A 21,444-nucleotide genomic window follows, 5' to 3' on the forward strand; every position below is an offset into this window, starting at 1 on the left:
GCAGGGGACAGGCAGTGCTGTGAGGGAGCAAATGGCAGCGAAGAACAGGAACGGGCATTGCAGTGGGGAATGGAGCGTGAACCAGGAGTTAGCCAGCTGAGGCAGAGGGGCTGGCATGGACGACACCTAGGGATGAGAGCGCATGGCGGGCTCAAGGCGCTCAAAGAGTTATGGCTGGATAAGACAGTGTGAGGGGCAAATACCAACAGACAAGGCTGGAGATGCTGGAAAAGGTGAGTCACAAAGGCCTTGTAAAAAAGGAATTAGAACTTTAGCCCAATTGTGTGTCAAGTACTGAAGGATTGTAAACAGGGAAGCAGCATAAGAAAGCAGGCATTCTGGGAGTATCACTCTGATGGGGGGTGTAATGAGTGGAACGTAGGGCAAGACTGGAGGCTGTGGATTGGAAAGAGGAGAAGTGTGTGTATTCAAGGGCTAATCAGGAGGCAGAATTAACAGGACTTGGCGGCAGGACTTCAGGACCCCTCTCCACTTCCCAAGCATGAGACAGATCAAGAGCAAGGTGTCCTACGCCAAGGAGGAGGAGTATTCCCAGACTGGGGCACTTTTTCTCACAGTGGAATCGCTGCACCAGGGTAAAAGCTGTTAAGTGAGTAACAAAGAGAGCCATTCAGCGTTCTACAGGACAAATTACCTAGTTTCTTCTACACATGAATGACGTAGAAAAAAAACAGGAGGAGAGCTGTTACAGAATGGGAACATAAAAACCAAATGCAAACCTCCGTTGGATCCTACATCAAACAAATGAACTCTAAAAAGATGTCGCTAAGACAACCACAAAAAGGAGAATATGGACTAAGCATGAGACAATTTAAAGAATTATTGTTAATTTTGTTAGATTTCATAATGGCATGATAGCTGTTTTTCAAAATGTCCTTATCGGAGAGGGATACCTGCTCAAGTAGTTACAGGGGAAATGACATGCTACTGGTGATGTGGTTTAAAATAATCTAGAAAACATAAAAACAAAACAATTAAGTGGGGGGAGAAATAGATGAAACACGATTGGCAAAATGTCGATAACTACTGATGGTCACGTGGGGGGTTCATTACACTGTCCTCTCTTCTTGTTTATGTTTGATATTTTCTATAATAAAAAACTAAAAAACAAAAAACCAAAATCCGAGCTCCTCTCTCATGAAAGGAGGCTTGGCTAGTTCTTTCTTTCTCTTTGCCCTCGTGTCGCACAAGGCCTGACCTGTATGCCAGGGGAGAAGGCCCAGCCAGCTCTCTTTCTCCATTCAGAAGCCCCCTCTCTCATCTAGCAGGTGGACACAGGGCACATGCTGTTCTATTTGACCCACTTGCTCTTTTCCTCTGGTTTCGGGGGCACAGTTGGGATTCATCCTTCTTCACCTTACAGCAGTAACATCACAATCTGGGTCTGGGTTTAGGGGAGAAAGGCAAAGCCAGCCTTGTGACCTGCTTTGGTTTTAGCCTGTCTAGCAAACCTAGCTGAGGTAAGGAGCCATCCACAGGGTCTAACCTAGAGCATAAGAGCTCCGCCTCAGGGTTTGGGACCAAGGTTACAGTTTGTAATAAAATGTCACTTGGTCCTGCTTTCTCCTCTGAGTGGATAGCCCCTCAAGGTCCTTACGGGCAACCGTGATTAGTCTGGGGCAAGATTCAAGTGTTTCTAGGTCCTTAGCCAACACAGAATCTTCAGTACCGTGTGAATATCACCTCCCGATCACCAATGACCTTCCTCTGAAGGGTATTATTCTGGGAGAATTACCTTCTACAGTAATGAGCCTCACCCTATGATGCTGCCATGACTGGTCCTCCTGGATGAGGCAGGCTCATTATTCAGGGAGGAGTGTCTGTGAGTAACGGGCAAAAGATTTATGTGAAACGGATTGATGAGAAGCCACAGAAAGGGAGGACATCTGTCTGCCTAGTGATTGAAAGGGGAGAGAAAAGATCTGAGGCTCCTATTGATGGTATAACTATAAATTAACAAAATGATTTCCGAATACTGTTTATGGCATCAGCCTCATCCCTCACTCACGCAGACCGTAATAGCACATCTAGCACAGACAGTAATCAGACATGGATGCTTCCCTCCACATTTGAGACTTCCTTTCCCTTTCAACACTACCCTTGGTGTTCAAGTTTGGGTGGGGGGGGATGGGCAGGAGGCACACAGGGATATGAATTTAAGCTTGATGCAAGAAAGGACTTACCCGTGTAGAGGGTCACTAGGCTCTGGAGCACTGACTTAGGAAGCCCTCTCAGGAGGGCTTTAGGGACAGGCCAGCCATCCATTTGTCTGCTGTGCTTTGGAAGAAACCTGTTTGAAGTGTGGGGGGCGATCATCGAGGCAGCAGCTCCTGATTCTTCTCTTCATCAACCCTTCCCAAACGTGGCCTCCCCAGTGAGGTACACAAATCTACCTTGGAAAACCCCTTTGCAGAGTATCCTCTCTGCTGTGAAGCTTCTGGCCTAGGAACACTCTAGTCAGACTTTCCTCTTCGTTCTGTATGGGAATGCCTTGGTATCATGGCCTATGTCAACATCAGGGAGGCCCAAGACACTGTCTCAGCCCTGGCTTGGCAGGTCAGATCATACACAACTCAGACCGTTCTCAACTTTGCCTCCTTTCCCACCTTCTTAGAGCCTACACTACCGCATCTTAAATACCTCTCCATCCGACGAGGTTGGCACCCCCGGGTTGTGCCCCACCTCAAAGAAACACGGCTAAAGGTATGAAGAATTATAAAGCCCAGGCTAATGCATTTTTAGTCGGTGAAGTCCAGGAAGGCCCAGAAAATTCTAGGATGTCCATCTGCAGGGGAAGGTTCACGTTCACCCCTACGTAATTTGAGATTGGGAAAAGAGCCGGAGCTGGCATGAACTATGATCCCCAATGTGAGCATTAGGTCACCTGGCCTAAAAGGCTACAAGGGGAGGAAGGTCATGTGTCTTGAGGACTGAGGAAAAGTTCCGGAGCTCAGGAAGAGGCAGCATCTCCCACAGTGAGGCTCTGCGTCCAGATGACCCTTCCTTTCAGCTTTGTCAATTCCAGCAGCTCCTCACTCAGCATTATGGGAGGACTTCCTCAAACCCCATTTGAATTTGTGAGTAAAGGTACTTGGGGTTGCTGATTAAGTGTATGTCGGTCCTGGCTCTACGGGATTTTCTTTTGGGATGATAGGCACCATTTCCAAGATTCTATAACTGTTGAGATCCAATCCAATGAGCTCCCAAACCCCCATGTGGAATTGATTATAAGTGACTGCCCGCCTAGTTTATTCTCCTCTTTCTGACACCGAAAGATGAGATCTCACTTCTGCATGGATTATGTGTTTGGAGGAAAGCTGTTGGCTTTACAGTCAAAAGGATAAATCATAACTCTGAAATTCTATCAAATCCAAACCCAAGACCCTTCCCTTAAAAAACACCACCTTGGGACTTCCCTGGTGGCGCAGTGGTTAAGAATCCGCCTGCCAATGCAGGGGACACAGGTTCGAGCCCTGATCCGGGAAGATCCTACATGCCGCGGAGCAACTAAGCCCGCGTGCCACAACTACTGAGCCCGTGTGCCACAACTACTGAGCCCGTGTGCCACAACTACTGAGCCCGTGCACCTAGAGCCCCTGCTCCACAACAAGAGAAGCCAACGCTGGGCTTCCCTGGTGGCGCAGTGGTTGAGAGTCTGCCTGCCAATGCAGGGGACGCGGGTTCGAGCCCTGGTCTGGGAAGATCCCACATGCCGCGGAGCAGCTCGGCCCGTGAGCCACGGTTGCTGAGCCTGCGCGTCTGGAGCCTGTGCTCGGCAACGAGGGGCCGCGATGGTGAGAGGCCCGCACACCGCGATGAAAAGTGGCCCCCGCACCGCGATGAAGAGTGGCCCCCGCTTGCCACAACTAGAGAAAGCCCTCGCACAGAAACGAAGACCCAACACAGCCATACATACATACATACATACATACATACATACATACATAAAAAGAATGTAAGCAGACAAGAATAGCATTAAAAAAAATAAATAAATAAAATAAAAAAAAGAGAAGCCAACGCAATGAGAAGCTGCGCACTGCAACGAAGAGCAGCCCCCGCTCGCCGCAAGTAGAGAAAGCCCACGCGCAGCAACGAAGACCCAATGCAGCCAAAAATAAATAAATAAATAAATTTATTAAAAAACCCACCACTTCATCTAAGACAGTCTCAATCCTGGAAACTATTCTAAAGACAGATGCTTCCTTCGAACTGCTTCTCAATACCAGGCCTCCCCACCCAATTCGGACCTCTTCCAACTGTAAAGAAAATGTGAAACTTACTCTTGGAGCTTGCTCCCTCTTTTCAGCGACCCCTTCCATCAAAAGGCTCCTCCTTTCCTCCGGTGATCCCTCCCCAGAGCCCAGTTATCCTTCCCCGCCCTCTAATACATTCCTTCGACCAGATGCATACTCCCCAGCAGGACACTGCTCGTTAAGTGCCATTCTCTCCTGCTTCTCAGTCTCCTCTCCTTTCTCTCCCTGAATTTCCAAGAATGCAAAAATAAATCGCTCTCCACGATTAAAAAAAAAAACAACCTTGAGTTTCCATTAGGCAGGGTACTGAGGATAGGGAAATAAGGAAAGCAACTTCAAGCAAGGAGGAAAAAATGAGGTGAAAGCAATAGAATAGAGGACCGTAAAAGCTCCTTTCCATCATCTGAGTCTGTCCTGAGAATCTCCGCCCAACAGATCCCTCTTAGACATAAGCACGACTTACAGAGCCAGAACCATAGACTGAACCTTCTCCCACGATCTGCGGGACACCTCTGGATGCCACTCCAACCCAAAATATCATCCTCTTTTACTGCCTCCCTACCTGGAATACAAAGCCTCCCAGCCTGGGGACCTGCTTTCCTCACCTACCATAGAGAACCTCCTCCTTGCACATCTGTCCTAAAATCTGGGTCCAGAAGAGTAGGTTGCCTATTCTGAGACACACACCTAAAATAGTACCTATTTCCCTACCTCAAGGGGTTTCTTAACTTAACCATTCAATATTTATCCATACCTTGTCCATTCATGCTACAGAACAGACATCATTCTAAAAGCGTTCATTCACTCATTCATTCATTCACCAGATATTAATTGAGTGCCTACTCTGTGCAGGGCACTGTGCTGGGTGCTACGAATATAATGGGGTCCCTGCCCTTATGGAGCAAACATTCTGGCAGGAAAGACATTGAATCAATAAATAGTAATAAAGTATGATCAGTACTATAACAGGTGGCTGGGGGGAGGATGGCAGGTGGGCAGGGGACAGAGCTCAAAGCTGGGACACCACCTAGCAGGAACACCTAACCTCCTCTGAAGAGTGTCCTGCAAGGCTCTCCAAAGGAAGTGACACCTAAGCTGCGTCAAAGGATAAGAAGCAGTCAGCCAGGAAATGAGGAAGGGGACAAGTGTTCAAATCAGAGGGAACGTGTTCTGTCTCACCTCCTGGGGGAAGGCCAGGAGGTGAGACAGAACATGTTAGGTGGTTTGAGAAATTTGACTGAATGAATATAATATTTGATATATTTGTAATACTTATAGTCAGTGGTTCCACTTGAAAAGTCATTCCCAGCCAATAAAGATACTACAGAGAAGAAGGCTGAAAGTAAAGAGGATGACTCATTCCTTTATACAACTTCTGTCCGGTAAGCAGTATCAGCTGTGAAACATTCCAGAACTTACCGCCCAGTGCGTTGAAGTTCTGGCCCGCTGTGGCCCCCATGTGGTTCCGGTTCTATGTGGCAAACATTTCCATTTGGAACTCCAGGCATTTTCCTTTTCTCCTTTTAACAGAAGACCGCAAAATTAACAAACTCAGCCCCGTATTCTGTCTTTCCTGCTGGGGGGTGGGGGGGATTGGTGATGAGAAAATCCAAAAGCAGCCCCAAAATACCCAATTGTTTGTTATAGCTTTCAAATGCATTTACCAATTTGGAGGAGTTTACTGACTTTCCTGAAAAAAAAAAAAAAACTCTCCTTCTCTCCGCCGATACCTAACTCTGTCTCACCCAGAGACAGAAAAGTGGAGGCTTTGGCATCAGACGTGACCTAAGTTCAAGTTTCAAATCTGTGTGTAATCTTTACCTTAAAACCTTGAAGATAGTTTTTTTATTCCTCATTTGTAAAACAAAGAATAACAATACCTATATGGAGGTGTTACTGGGAGGTTGAATTAGCATATGTAAAGCACTTGGCCTGGGGACTAGTGTACAGTAGAAGTTCCCTTCCATCTTTAACCTCTCAAAAAAAGTGTGAGGGACTCTATTTGCTCTCTCTATACAACTAGCTCTTTTCATTTAATGGCTTCATTCATGATATGCTCCCAAGAAATGTCCTCTCCTCTCCTCTCTGCCATTCTACATCAATCCTTCAAAAGTTGGCTTAAAATTCATCCCAGGGTAATCCTGACTGACCCCATCACACCTGAGCCCATCTATGTTACTGCATATTCATATTTTATCACTGTTCTGACATTCTAGGTGCCCAGAAACAGAACCACGTCTCAACTTATTTAGCACACACGCACATGGTCTTTGCTTTGTCCATGGTGTGCACTCAGTAAGTGATACTAAGCCACCACTGGCTCATGTGCATACATTACCTGGGAAGGGACGTTTTTGGGTGGCTCAATTCTAATGGAGGGGTCCCACTCCCCTGGAGGCAGCACCGTCACCTGGTCTAGGAACTCGTCAATCCCCGCCAGGAGGTCGTCCCGCTCTTTTGCCTTATATGCCACATCATGAAAAATCTACAGAGAAGAAAAATATCCTCAGGAAAACTAAAAGTCACTTTACTTAAAACAATCACCAATGGATATGGTGAAAGACGGATAAAACCTCTTCATTTTCATCTCGGTCGTGGGGATCTGAAATGTAGATAACTTTAGCACTTAGAGAAGTGCAAGGATAAAACAATAAAAAAAAGAATCTAAAGATGAGATGAGTCAAAAAGAACTAAATATATGTCTATTAGTATAGAAAGAGATAAGATGACTCTAAAGTTTTATAATTCTGTTATCTCCTCAAAGAATGGAACAAAAGCCAAGACGCATGAGGAATTTTCCTGATCATAATGGGTAGAAAAAACTGGATGGAATTCCTAATAAAGGTTCCTCATGAAATATGCCTCCAAACCAAAGAGAGCTGATAAAACACAGCCCATGCCCCTCTGCCTGCTAAGACATATGCCTTTTCAAGGCCTTACTTTGCAACTTACCTGAGCAGCACAGTCCTCAGCAGGGATGTAGTGGGGGTTCAGGACCACGGCAGCCGAAGCGTCTAGTCACCCTGGTACATCCACATGACAGTGCCCGAGAGCATCCCCCTGACCTTTATACTAACTGGTCTCATTTACGTGAAATGGGGGTGAGGTTTCTTTATGTAAATAGCTTGGATGCATTTAATTAACCATCTTCTAGATCTAGAAAGTTAAGTCAGCCTTAATATCTTTCTCTCTAGGTATCCTACTTGGCAAAAATAATTTTCCCGGAGAAAGATTTCTCTGCCTCCTTGATTATTCAAAAAGGGAGAGATGACAGAGGAAGAAAAATCCCCCAGAGGGCTTGGTCCTCAGAGACGTGACCTGCACTGCTTTCCAGCAAACATCACGATTATAATTATTTTATCCCCAGTGATCAGCACAATGCCTGGCACAGAGTAAATGCTCAATAAACATTTACAAGATGAATGCATGAAAAGCAGAAGTGGTGTGCGTACCTCGTCTGTCATGATGGTGGCCATGGATCTGCCAATCTCATGGTACTGCTGACCTTTCCCTCCTGGACCCAGTAGGATAAACAAAAATCTGGCAACACACAAAAAGGATTAAATTATGTAAGTAAATATAAAGAAGTGGCATCTTTCCTCTCTAAACAGCAGAACATTTCTCTTTCCTATCAAACAGAAATCATCACAGAACCTTCAATAAAAGGAGACAGACTAATGATGGAGCAATATGAATAGCCTTGACCTAATAGCTCCACTGTAGGCATTGGAAGCCACCTGTACAACTCCATTCAATAATGTGGTTATAATTCTCAGGGTTTCCATAGACACAATTCCTTACTATAGGAAGGACACTTTTTCAAAACATGGCATTGTAGTGCAAATTCAAGGTTATCTGAATCTCACTCATTGCTCTAATAAGAAAATGATGGGGAGAGGAGAGGGATAAGGCAGTTGAAATGATCAAGCCCTGCAGAGGAGTCTAAATTGTGTCCCAGACATCTGAATACTCTGTAATTAATGGGGCCCTGAATCACCACCTTCAGAGTGCATGAATAGCCTTTTGAACAAATGTGGACATACTTGCAAACCATACAAATCCTGCCGGAACTGTGGAAAGAGACATCAATACCTTTGGTCAGAGACGTTTCCCTGGGATAGAGCTTGGCAGAACAGGGAGAGCAAGACAGGCTTCCCATCCCAGCAAGCAAGTGGCCCTTGAACACTCTTTGGTTCTCCATTTCCAAGGTCATACAAACCGAACCGTCATAGCCTTAAAAGTCTTACAATTCTTCCGCACAGAGGTTGATCAAATATACCCCAGTTTTCTGAGATCATTGCTGAATTTTAAACAGCATTCCCCAAATTAATTAATCCTCCATTTTGGCATTAGCTGGTTTTGGCATTAGCTGGTTTTGGCATTAGCTGGTTTCTTCCACCAGAGCACACACCAGACGGAACGCACTGAGCTTGGCGGTCCAGGTCTTTACCTTGTTGGGATGGGCACTTCTGTCAGGCCCGAGAGAAGGACTGCCGGAGACAGCCTCACAAAGGCGACAACGGGGCGGTCCAAAGAGTCCACCTCTCCAACCAGGACATTCGAGGCCTCTGCCCCAGTGGGAATTTTCTTCATGAAATGAAGGTCGACCTGAAAATCCAAAGCACCCCCTGACAGTGTGGGAGCCATCAGCTCACGCATCCATCACCCTCCTCATAACTGACACTCATAAATCATTTTTGATTTAACACGTTTTCTCATACTACGTCACTTAATCCTTACAATAGCTCTGTAAGGTCTAATTAGCCTCACTTTTTATTTTAAACAATGGAGCCACTGAGACCCAGAGAAGTGAAGTTGACTTGCCCAGGACGACAGAGCTTCTAAGAGAGAGAATTTAAATCCAGGGGCTCTGATTTGAATTCCATTACACCATGCCTCCCCAAAGAAGAATGTTTTTGAAGCTCCAGGTCGAATTATTTCCATTTTAAAACACTGGAATGCTTTGTCAGAGGTTTCAAGGAGCCTTATGAGCTGAGAAGTGACATGACACTCTCTGCATTTTGGAAAGACAGTGTCGGGGAGAGACCAGAGCAAGGAGAGGCTGGCAGCAGGGAGATCACGGTTTGAGCCGGAAGCTGCAGGGGGCCCTGCTCCTGCGGGAGGCCTCAGACACCAAGCCACAGTCCCCAAGAAGAGTTTCAAGCACAAAGCAGTTTTAGGAGACAGTAGCAAAAATACTGCTTCTGCAGAACCCTTGGAGGCTAAGAAGGAGCTACTGGAGAGCAGGTATCAGAAAATAGTTCTGAAACACCAGGAGGTGTGTGGCAGGGAGGATTATCAGTGGCTAGTGGGTTTCAGCATGTTGAATCTGGGGAACAAGCTGATGAGTCAGAGAGGTCTGGGCTGGAGAAGGAAGAAGACATGAGCAGATGGGCCTCCTTTTCTGCAGAAGGGGCTCTGGTCCTGGAGAAAGGGTGTTGAAATGCCAAAGCTTATCCAGCTTCCAGCAATGAGACTCTGGGTTCCACTAGAGATCTGCTTAGGCCTGTAAGCCAACTTCCACGTCTCTGCTCACCTTGCTTAAGTCCACGGGACTGTGTTCACAATTCATTCCATTTTTTACTTCAAGACTTGTAGTTGGAACGGACTGAGGAGACACAGTCTGACCTATTTGGAGAAAATCAAACAGAATTCTCCGAGTCCTGCCCTTTCCCCCTTTGACACGCCCCGTCCGTCATCAGCTGGCTGTGACTATCTCCTGCAAAGTCCGCATAGAGGAGTGGTCCAGATGACTGTGAAGCGAGGACCCACACATACCTATCTCCTTACCTACCAGTTAGCAGTAAAGGGGGGAGCAGAGGTCTTACTACTCCTGCACCCTCTTCCTGAACCATCTGTGACCCTCTTTTCTTCCTCTATTAAAGGCAGTAATCCTTAACCAGGAGTGCAGACCATGAAGTCCTATGGAGAACTTGTCAAAAACTTAGACTCCCAGGTACATCCCCTGCACACCGTGATTCAGTAAATCCGGGGACAAGGAGACCAGCATAGATTAGGCCTCAGGAAAGGAAACTAGGCAGCAGCTGAAATTCACTGAATGTTTACAACCCACCAGGCACCTGGCTCCAGGGCTTTACATGGATTCATTTATTGAAGCCTCACCATAGACTGAGGGAGCAGATCTCATTATTATCCTTATTCTACAGAGGAGAAAGTAAGACCTAACGAGGTTTCGGAGGTTGCCCAAGGTCACACACTTTGCAAAAGGTGAAGCCAGAATCTCCAGCCTGGAAATCTGACTCAAGAGTTTACACTACTGCATTTTGCCTCCCTAATCTAAGACATTTGTTTACTTCTAAAAAGCTCCAGTTGAACTTCTCTGGCCCCGAATTATCCCTAATGTGGCTACCTCCCCAAAGCCACGTCAGTTCTGAGGCCATTCTGGGGCACAAACTTCTCCCCTGGGGTCCACTGAGATCTGTCTGAGGCATGCATCCCTAGTGCCACAAGAGATGACCGTCACCAGCCCCAGCCACCCATCGTGCCTACCCACCAAAAAGGACTGTGTCTAAGTGAGCATGAAAGCATATTAGAGAAATATAGCCCCTACCCTCTAGTAACTCAGCATCTCCAACTAGTTCCTAAATGTCTTATTAATCAAAAGAGAAAACAGTTACTCCTCCTAATAATCTTACCATGTTTATCCATTGAATGTGGATCAGATTGCTTCTTGCCAGCCTCAGCAAAGGAGCGAACAATGGGGATGAGGTTATTTCTCTTCTTTTCATTCTGATGATGATGCTTTTTGAGAAGGGCTTCCCGTACTTTAACCCTCATGCTGTCATTCAGGTCACTGAACAGTTCCTGCTGGTCCAGGATCAGGTCTGGAAAGCAGGTGCTAACATGAACACTCAAACTGATGGTCAGTGAACCCAAAGAGACCAAGGTCAAGTGGGGTGAGGGGCAAGGGACAAGGAGTAGGGGGAAGCAGTTCTACCAGGGTCACTGATGTACAGTCTCTGCTTCAGGGCCTGAAAGAGCTATTTGATGATAGCAGCTGTGACACACTATACGTTATTCACGTAACAAATCATTATTATTAGAAATGGAAACTATTGAGCATTTGACATGTGCCAGGAACTACACTCTGAACTTTTTACATAATTATCTAATCTAATCCTTATAAAAAACCCTGAGAAGTAGGTGGCATTATAACAATTTTTACAGATCAGGAAACTGAGGCCCGAACATTACAAAATTCCCCAAGGTTTCACATCTAGTAAGTTGCAGAGCTGGGGTTCAAACCCAAGACTGTCTGACTCAAAAGTCCACATTACTACCATTTTGTTCTGCCATCTGCCAAAGTTCCTCTACGTTCCCTTTCTCAGAGATTTTAACATTGCTGTGATTGTCAAGAGAAACTATAACTGTAGAACTCCAAATGACTATGTAAAGGTGGAACTTCCAAGAATAATTAAGTTGTTCTTGATTAAGCACCCCACATAATTACCACCAAGCATCAACCTTTACCTGCCGAGCCCGGCAGAACCTGAGGGGGAAAAATTCCCAATACCTGCTACTGAGAGGCAGTCAGCACAGCAGTTAACAGCATGGGTTCTAGCGCTAAAGGTCCACAGTTATCCCACTTCTACCACTTTCTGTGTGATAACCTCTCTGTACCTCAGTTTCCTCATCTGTAATATGGAGCTAATATTATCACCTACCTCAGAAGGTTGTTATAAAAAATTAATGAGATGTATAAAGTGCTGATTCACAGTAAACACTTGAAACTGTTTACTTATCCTTATCACTAACATGAATACCTCAGGTGCCTGATGTGAAGAACCACAGCAGTTTTACTTCAACCCTACATACCCATCCCCCCACCTCCCCAAAACTCCAACCTATTTTCAACTCCAACTCCATCCATGACTATCCAAGTGCTGGAAGCAATAAATAAAGAAAATCTATTTTAAATATTCAAGTGGAAGATCCAGGTTTCTCTATCTTTATCCTTTATATTGATTGGTTCCTTGCCCCATATTATAAACATGCATCAGGATCCTTCATCTTGGAAAAAAAAAAAAAAAGAAGAAGAAGGAGAATGTCCACCCCAGGTCTCCCTTTATCTACTGCCTCCTCTCTCCCTCTCTTTCTCTTTCTCTCTCTCTCTCCCCTATTTCTTAAAGTTCTCAAAAGAAAAATTCCTCACCCCCTGCAATTTGGCTGCCTCAATGAAACTGCTTTTAATAAAATCTTCAACAACCTTCCAGTTGCTAAATCTGGCAGATGTTTCTGGTCCTTACCTAACCTGACCTCTCTACAGCATCTGACACTGATGAATTGAAACTCTCTCCTCTCTTGGCTTTCATAGTGGGTAGAACGGTGCCTCCCCCACAAAAGATACGTCTATGTACTAACCCCCCAGAACCTGTGAGCGTGATCTTATTAGCAGAAAGGGTCTTCCCAGATGCAACTAAGGATCTCAAGATGAGATCATCTCTTGGATGATACTGACAAATATCCTTATGAGAGAGACACAGATGAGAAGTCCAGGTGAAGACAGAGGCAGATTGGAGTTATGCAGTCATGAGCTAAGGGACACCTAGAGCCACTAGAAACTGGAAGAAGCATGGAATAACTTTCTCTTAGGGCCTTCGGAGGTGACACCAGATCCCATCAGTACTGACCCCTCCCTGGGTCTCCATGTGATCCCAGAGAGGCAGAATTACTTGGATACTTGAAATGGAGAAAAGTTTGGAGAAATCTTTATTTAACCTGTCCAGCCAAACAAAGCCAGGCTGAGGAAAATCCTCACATGCACCCAGGTGTTTATCAAACTCCATTCCTAAAACATAGTAACTTACACTCACCTGTACCAGGCAACTCCATCAGACACCTCCCCTTCACGTCTTGCTGAAGAAGTGGGGATACTTTGGCTCAACTTCATACGTGTCTTCCCTAGCTGCCATATTTTAAAATCTTTCTTTCACTGTAACTCCCTTTTCTCTGCACAACTCCCAGTTGCCCCTTTCTCTAATTATTACCAAACCAGAGCTCTTTTCTTGCACCCATGGCTATTTTCCCCACTAGAAGGGGAGCTCCTTGAGGACAGAAATTATATCTTATTTTTATTCCCCTGTGCCTAGCACATTATCAAGCATTAATAGATACAAAATAAACGTTTGCCGAATGAACAGGCAAATGGAAGACTTCACACCATGTCATTTGTATCCCATAATAAGCCGGGGAATAAGTAGGGTAGTTTCTTAGTTTGAAACCCATCCCATAGCTGAGGGCGCTGAGGTCGGGAAGGTAAGTGACTTGCCCAAGGACACACAGCCACTTTCTTCTTTGCTCTACACCACTCTTCCTAATTGACACAAACATTCCTCTGTTTTCTCTCACCTAACCTTACCTGAGATTTCTTCTATGCTGTTCGCATGCATATCCAGAAGGACCGTTCCGTTAATAAGGCAGCTCCTTAACTCAAAGAGACTGTGCAGTGAAAGGGTTGCGACATAAGGCTTGCTCCAGCGCTCTCCCCCATCCTCAACATCTTCTTCAAACTTCAACCACCTGGAAGCATTACAAACAACCAGATGTTAAAGACAGAAAATGAGGAATTTTCAGGAGAGAGTTTTTAACGTAAGCCACAAAGAAAGATACCCAAATAATCATATTGAACACTGTAATCTAATCTATATGTTCAGGATACACTGGTAAGTGAACAAAGTAGGTTATAAAACAGTGCAAAACTGATTCCATTTTTCTTTAAAGAAAAAATTTAAAATACAAACACACACACGTATAAGACATCAAATGTTATATTCCTCATTATCCCTGGCTTGGTAGGATTTCACATAATTTTCGTCTTCTTTTGGCTTATCTTTATTTTCTAGTTTTCTATAGTGAGCATGCATTGCCTACGCAATTAAAAAATAACAGGTCTAATCTATATCATCTGGATACACTGACAAATCACATTAATAAAATGATAATATTTATCTTTTTAAAAAGCCTATCTGGGACTTCCCTGGTGCCGCAGTGGTTAAGAATCTGCCTGTCAATGCAGAGGACACGGGTTCGAGCCCTGGTCCAGGAAGATCCCACATGCCGCGGAGCAACTAAGCCCGTGCGCCACAACTACTGAGTCTGAGCTCTAGAGCCCACAAGCCACAACTACTGAGCCCGCGTGCCACAACTACTGAAGCCCGCGCACCTGGAGCCCGTGCTCCGCAACAAGAGATGCCACCGCAATGAGAAGTCCTCGCACCGCAACGAAGAGTAGCCCCCGCTCGCCACAACTAGAGAAAGCCAGCGCGCAGCAGGGAAGACCCAACGCAGCCATAAATTAATTAATTAATTAATTAAAAACAATAAAAAGCCTATCTGTGTGACCTTCAGACGTTGGCAAAGACAGAATGACAAGGCTAATTGCCTCCTTGCTTGGTACCAGGTTGACTGGCTTGTTTAATCCTCTCTACCCAGGGAACACACCCACGGATACAGCAGGTATCCAGGAAGCGCTGTTCCAATGAGAGGTGGAGCCATGCTTTGCTGGTTACCCACCTTACCTTCTTCCCCGAGGCTCAGGCACGCTGGCTTTGCATCACCCAGAAGTCTCACTTGTCAGTCACTGGAGGAGCCCTAGACATGGCCCTGGTCAATCTGAGGGCTCTTCTGGGGTTTGGGCCTTAGACAAGCATAGTCACTCTACAACTAATCCAGGGGGGCCTACTGTCAGGCTGGCTATAATCCCAAAGGTGTCTCTGAAGTTGGACTGTCCTATAGGATGTCTCAAAAATTCTGGAATTTCCAGTGAATTAAAACCCAAATGATGCTATGGTTCACGCGCAGGAAAGGGCTGGACCTACACTGTGTCTGCTGGGCTAGGTCTACACCAAGGGGGCCCCCTCAGGCATCTTACAAGCCAGACCTTTAACATCAAGAGCCCAGGAACTAGTGAGAGAGGACCGCCTTAATGTTCTGTGTTTCTGTCACCCATCCCGGGCTCAAGGTCAACTGACATAGGTATTACCACAGACATGACAAAGAGGCCAACATCAGGACTTCCCACAGAGGACCCTAGAACATCAGTCCCCATGTCAGTCATCATGTCTCCCATGAAGAAATAAAAGGCATGCAGGCCTGTCACTCACGGAAAGATACACATCTGCCTGCCCGAGCAAATCCTGACCCAGGCTACCTTAGGGCCTCACCTGGCCGTCTCCTTCCACTCGGCGTCCTCTCCCTCTTTCAGGCAGATCTCATCCAGTTCTGTGAACAGCTCGTGAGGCACGTGCTCTTCATCCTCCTCAGTGCCAAGAATGAACTGAACACGCTGAGATGGTGTGTCTGGAAAATCAGCCACGGAGAAAGGTCTGCTCCCAGCCTCAGCTTAGAGCAGAAATAGCATCCTGCCACACTCAGCGCACCTGGGGGCCTCACAACTTCAGGAACATACAGAAGATAATCCTGAACTCAGGTCAAAAAGATTTCTTTATTCCCAGAAAAAAAGCTATTCTTTGGAAGCAGTTTCACGGGAGGAAAAAATTATTAAGTAAGACCATTTGAAGAAAACCCATGAGAAACTAGAAATCTGATGAATTTGACCAAAAAGAATGGCTAATTCTCTAGCAAATGATTTCACCTTCTATGATACTGATTTGGGGGGCCTGAACTGTGAAGTTTTCAGGAAGATACTTTTGATTCTCAGAGGCATTTCTTCTTCTTGGAAGCAAGCTGGGGAAAGTCTATGGAAGAGAATCAAGACCACCCCCTGCTCCATGTCCATCCCACACCCCTTCGGCCTCACCAGGCCTCCCGGCTCGGACACCCACCCGCCCTCCCTCCCGAGGTGTTACCATGGGCCAGGGCCTCGGGGCCTTCCTCCCCCTGGCCGGCTCCCTTGCCCCGCCCTCGTCTCCGATGCTTCTGGCCATGGGTTCGGTGGTGCCGATGGCTCTGCCGGCCCAGCGGCATCCGGACCCCCACGTACAGAGTCCTATGACCTGAAAAGAAGCAGAAGGTCTGTGGAGAGAACTCCTTCAGGAAAAGGAGGCTAGTATATTTGAGAGGGGAGAAGAAAAAGAGTACAGTCCTTTGGCCTGGTCACAACGCTGTAATGACAAAACTTCAAAGACCTCCAGGACTGAAGCTGTAGAGATGGGGGAGTTGAAGGTCTCAGTCCTGTACGTGGCTGCAAACCTCACAGGAATGTTGTTAAGATCAAAGGAAATAATGGGCGTGAACATGATTTGCAAACTGTAGAGTCCGAAACGAACGCTAGTTGTTGCTACTACAACGATTTGAGCAATTGATAAAACGTGATGCAGTCATGCCATGACACCTACAGCAGGTCTCGGCAGGGAGGCCATTTGAGAAAGTGGTTAAGTGCTCAGGTCAACCTGCCCGGGTCCAAAACTTGACGTCATCATTCACTAGCCGTGTGACCCTCAACAAGTTATCTAATCTCTCTGTGACTGTCTTTAAAAAGGAATACTGGGCTTCCCTGGTGGCGCAGTGGTTGAGAGTCTGCCTGCTAATGCAGGGGACACGGGTTCGAGCCCTGGCCTGGGAAGATCCCACATGCCGCGGAGCGGCTGGGCCCGTGAGCCACAACTGCTGAGCCTGCGCGTCTGGAGCCTGTGCTCCGCGGCGAGAGAGGCCGCGGCGGTGAGAGGCCCGCGCATCGCGATGAAGAGTGGCCCCCGCTTGCCACAACTGGAGAAAGCCCTCGCACAGAAACGAAGACCCAACACAGCCAAAATCAATCAATCAATCAATCAATCAATCAAAAAAAAAAAAAAAAAAAGGAATACTGAAGCTTATTCTTTAAACTCAGAAGATTTTTGTGAGAAGCAAGTAAGAAATGTAAGTAAAATGCTTATCACGATGCCTGGAATCAATTTTAGCAGCCAGTAAATTCCAGGATCAGTTTCCATTATATTTTTTCTGCACCATCTAGAATAGCAGTGAGAGTACTAGTTACAAATCATAAGGGGCATAGGCTGGGAGCATAAGGGAGAGATATTAAATATTTTACAGAAAGAGGGGAACACAAGAAAATAAGTGATCCCATAGTGTTCCTCTCTAGTTCCTCCTTCCTACTTTCTCATTCCACCCATGAACATTATTTTGTTTTGTGTCTGACGTCCAGGCCTCTCTGACCTCCACCTGGTTTCCCTGGTCTTCCTGGTGAGCCTGGAGCCCAGAATCAGTAGCTGCAGGGACGCTACACCTGGATACACAGAGCAGTGATCTTCCCCCACTTCTGCCCAGTTACTGCTGCTCGACACTCTGGATCTCAGGCTGCCCCCGCGCATCTTCCACCACAGGAGCTGTTACAATCTTTAGTCACTGTCTTCAAATCCACAACCTTACCCACACTTCCTCTGAGCAGCTGACCTTGCTTCACATTGTACTGAAAAGACAGGCCCTGTCCTGGGAACTCCCTCCATTGTCAGTCAGGCTCACTTTCCTCCTCCAGCTTTTCCTCTTTTCCACGCTAATGAGCGTCACCTCCCACCCCACTGGGTCCCACTCCATCAGTTATCCTCAGTCTCTCCTTTCCATCCATCCCTTCCACGGGTTCCTCAAGTCCCTCTAACCTAAAAAGGAAATATTCCTACCATATGACCCAGCAATTCCACTCCTGGGTATAGATCTGAAAAACACAAAAACACTAATTCGAAAAGATACATGTACCCCAATGTTCATAGCAGCATTATTTGCAACAGCCAAAATATGGAAGCAAACTAAGTGTCCATTAACCGATGAATGGATAAAGAAGATGTGGTACATATATACCATGGAATACTACTCAGCCATAAAAAGAATGAAATAATGCCATTTGCAGCAACATGGATGGACTTGGAGGGCATTATGCTAAGTGAAATAAATCAGACAGAGAAAGACAAATACTCTATAATATCGCTTATATGTGGAATCTAAAAAATGCAACAAACTAGTGTATAAAACAAAAAAGAAGCAGGCTCACAGATATAGAGAACAAACCAGTGGTTTACCAGTGGTGGGGGGGGGAGGGGGAGGAGGGATAGGCAATATAGGAGTAGGGAGAAAAAAGGGTTATTATGGGATTATATGAAATCACATGTGTGAAACTTTTGCACACTATAACGATTTAAAGAATCTTTCATTCAATAAATAAATAAATAAATATTTTAAAATAAAACTAAAAAAGAAATGTTCCCAGCGCAGTGCTATTCTCCCAAGTTTCTGCCTGTCCCCTTCCCTTCTCCATCAAGTCATGTTCAAGAACAGTGTACCGACCCAGCTCCCTTTCCTCACCATCCCCTTGTTCCACAGCCTCTGCATGTGGCCGCTCTCCACTGAAACTGCCCTCATTAGGGACGCCAAAGCCCACTAAATCACCAAATCTCTATCATCTTACGTCTCTCTCAGTTCAATTCAAAAGACTTTCTGGAGAGCCCACCATGCTCCAGGCAGCAGCCCCATCCCTTGACTACTTCCTCCCCTTGGTGGTCTGGGCTTCCCCCACACCTGTACCACTGCCTTCCCTGGCTCACTTGCACTCCTCTGACTGCTTCTCCAGCCTTACCACAATCCACCAAAGGAAGGTTCCCCAGGTTTCTGTCCTTGGTCCCTTTCTTCTCTCTTTTTAGTGATATTTGCTCTCCTGATTTCAAAGTTTACTTCTGCAAATGATCCCCAAATCTTTATCTCCAGTGACTCAATATGTTCCAAAGCAAACTCACCATCCTCCAGCTCAAATCAGACTCATACTCACTTCTTCTATGTTTCTGTTCATGGCATTCTCTCAACTTTCCAGGCTTGAAATCTCAGCATTACCTTGGATTTCCAGCTTGCCCCTCAGCACTCCATCCCATAGATTAGGGATGTCAAGCCTTTCTCCCCTCCCACTTTAACAACAGCAGGGGCCTCCTTCCTGCCTCCCCCACCAATTCGATCCTACAAACAAATCCTCCGGAAGCACTGCTCTGATCACGGCTCACTCTTACAGTCGGAACCCTTCATGCTCCAGCATGCTCGGGCCCCAGCCTCCTTTCTAGTTTTTTCTTCCTCTAGAACAAATTATACATTCAACAGGGAAACAAAGGGAAAGCTCTCTAAAAGAACTGAGTGATCATCTCAAGAGAGATCAAAGTGGAAATCCCACACATGCTCACACCAAATAAATGTTCTGGGGGGAAAAAAATCTAGAGCTGTACACCTTCTGCATCTACACCAACAACAGAACAGCCTGTTTTTTTTTTTTAATAAATTTTTAAATTTTATTTATTTATTTTTGGCTGCACTGGGTCTTCATTGCTGCTTGCGGGCTTTCTCTAGTTGCAGCAAGCGGGGGCTACTCTTCGTGTGGTACGCGGGCTTCTCATTGCGGTGGCCTCTCCTGCTGCGGAGCACGGGCTCTAGGCACATGGGCTTCCGTAGTCGTGGCACGTGGCCTCAGTAGTTGTGGCTTGCAGGCTCCAGAGCGCAGGCTCAGCAGCTGTGGCAAACGGGCCCAGCTGCTCCGCGGCATGTGAGATCTTCCCGGACCAGGGCTTGAACCCACGTCCCCTGCATTGGCAGGCGGGCTCTCAACCACTGCGCCACCAGGGAAGCCCAACAGCCTGGTTTTGACTCCGTCTCCTCCTCATGGCCTCAGCTGATGCTCCCACCCTCACCTCACACTCTCCTCCACCTAAACCAAACTGCTCTTCCCCAGATGTACCAATGCTTTCCGGACAGACTTGCCTCACTCCTTCAAGATTCATTGCAAATGCACCTTCCTTCTTGGTATTCTTGCTGATCCCCCTGATCAGAGGTGCTGCCTCCTTCCTGTAAACCCTGAGTCCTTGGCTAGCACTCTCTTATGAACTTATCTTATGCCTTGCATTAAAGTTAGGCATCTATCAGTCTTTCTCCCGCTATTCATCTGCAAGCTCCTCAAAGTCCCAGGTCAGACCTTCCTCCTCCTGGAATCCCTCACATAACAAAGCACGGTATCTTCCACATGGTCATCACTCCACAAATATTCAGAAAATGGAATACCTCCTAGGTGCCTCCACCAGGAACATAACCCCTTAGGATCCCCTCAGGAGTACACAACCTGAACTAAGAAGGCCTCTGATCTGAAAGGGGTCACAACAGGAACATGTAACCAAAGTGAATGTGTTTAGAGTGGATGAAATACTCACCAGGGCATGGGACGATTGAGAAGGTCCTAGCCAGCCTGAGGATGGAGACCTTATTCCAGGAAGAGTTCCTGGATAAGGGGACTTTTGGAAAGAGTTACCAAGGAAGACTTTTCCTTCTCTAAGAAATTTTTTTGGTCCAATCAGTTCCCACAAACATTAGCCAACCACAGCACCTGCCTTTTGAAAACACCAGAGAGACAGGCAAAAATGAAAACAAGCCCCAGCAGGACACAGAGCTAAGAATGACCGAGTGGTTATCAGAAAGCTAGGCATCAGTTTCTAGGCTGGAGACTTGGAAGCAGGGGCTTGGATGTTCTGAGTGAAATCAGAAAAGAAGACAAACAAAGAGACACTGGGAAATGAATACAGCACCAATAAAATCCAGTCCATCTAACGGGATTCTGCAGCTCAGTGACTTTACTAAACCAATCCTGTGGTCACTTTGCTGGCCTTTCAACTGCTCTCCTACCCACACAGTCTTCATCCCCCTCATCCACCTACCTACTCACCTAAATTCTGCCTTCTTTCCAGTCTTTTTTCCAGTTATTGTCAAACCTACTCTCTGGGGACTGTGTGCAAATACAAGTATTCATTTAGTAAAAACTTATTAGAAGATGTAATTTTAGAATTTACTTTTTAAAATAAGTATGTACACACGTACAGAGAGCAATCATTAGTGAACTGGGATGGAACCTTGCAGAGCAGGACAGAAATCACAGGGGGAGCCCACCCTGCAGATGGAACCTGGGCCTTCCGACGCGGAGTACCTTCCGAGCGCACTGTCTATCAAGCATGCGCACAGAACTCGTTAGCTCACAGGGACGGACGGGTGTCCCATCCCCTGGGCTTCAGGTTGACACAAAGTCAGTAACCGCGGGGGGAGTCTAACATGTGGAGCACATGCAAGCCTTTTTTATTCAACTTATAACTAAGGCCAAATGGCTCTTACCTCTGTTAAAAACTTATTAGAAGGTACCAAACTTACTCTAGGATTCATTAGTCTAGTAGTTAATCAGGAATAA

At 46.2% G+C, this 21,444-nt stretch overlaps 1 protein-coding gene across 4 annotated transcripts in view; it reads right to left on the bottom strand.

Annotated features, from left to right (window-relative positions):
- Positions 1-21,444, bottom strand: part of SLC4A8 (solute carrier family 4 member 8) — an 85,210-nt gene that overhangs the window by 41,702 nt on the left and 22,064 nt on the right. For all 4 annotated transcript variants that reach the window (XM_007179375.2, XM_057556905.1, XM_057556904.1 and 1 more), the window contains exons 3-11: positions 16,103-16,249; positions 15,458-15,593; positions 13,654-13,814; positions 10,931-11,119; positions 9,811-9,902; positions 8,725-8,882; positions 7,727-7,814; positions 6,613-6,759; positions 5,694-5,794 (exon numbers count right to left, since the gene is read on the bottom strand). In XM_007179375.2, the coding sequence (XP_007179437.2) occupies positions 5,694-5,794; positions 6,613-6,759; positions 7,727-7,814; positions 8,725-8,882; positions 9,811-9,902; positions 10,931-11,119; positions 13,654-13,814; positions 15,458-15,593; positions 16,103-16,249 (1,219 nt within the window). The remainder of the gene's footprint in view (positions 1-5,693; positions 5,795-6,612; positions 6,760-7,726; positions 7,815-8,724; positions 8,883-9,810; positions 9,903-10,930; positions 11,120-13,653; positions 13,815-15,457; positions 15,594-16,102; positions 16,250-21,444) is intronic.

This window comes from Balaenoptera acutorostrata, chromosome 11, assembly GCF_949987535.1.
Source record: "Balaenoptera acutorostrata chromosome 11, mBalAcu1.1, whole genome shotgun sequence".
NCBI classification, from domain to species: domain Eukaryota; kingdom Metazoa; phylum Chordata; class Mammalia; order Artiodactyla; family Balaenopteridae; genus Balaenoptera; species Balaenoptera acutorostrata.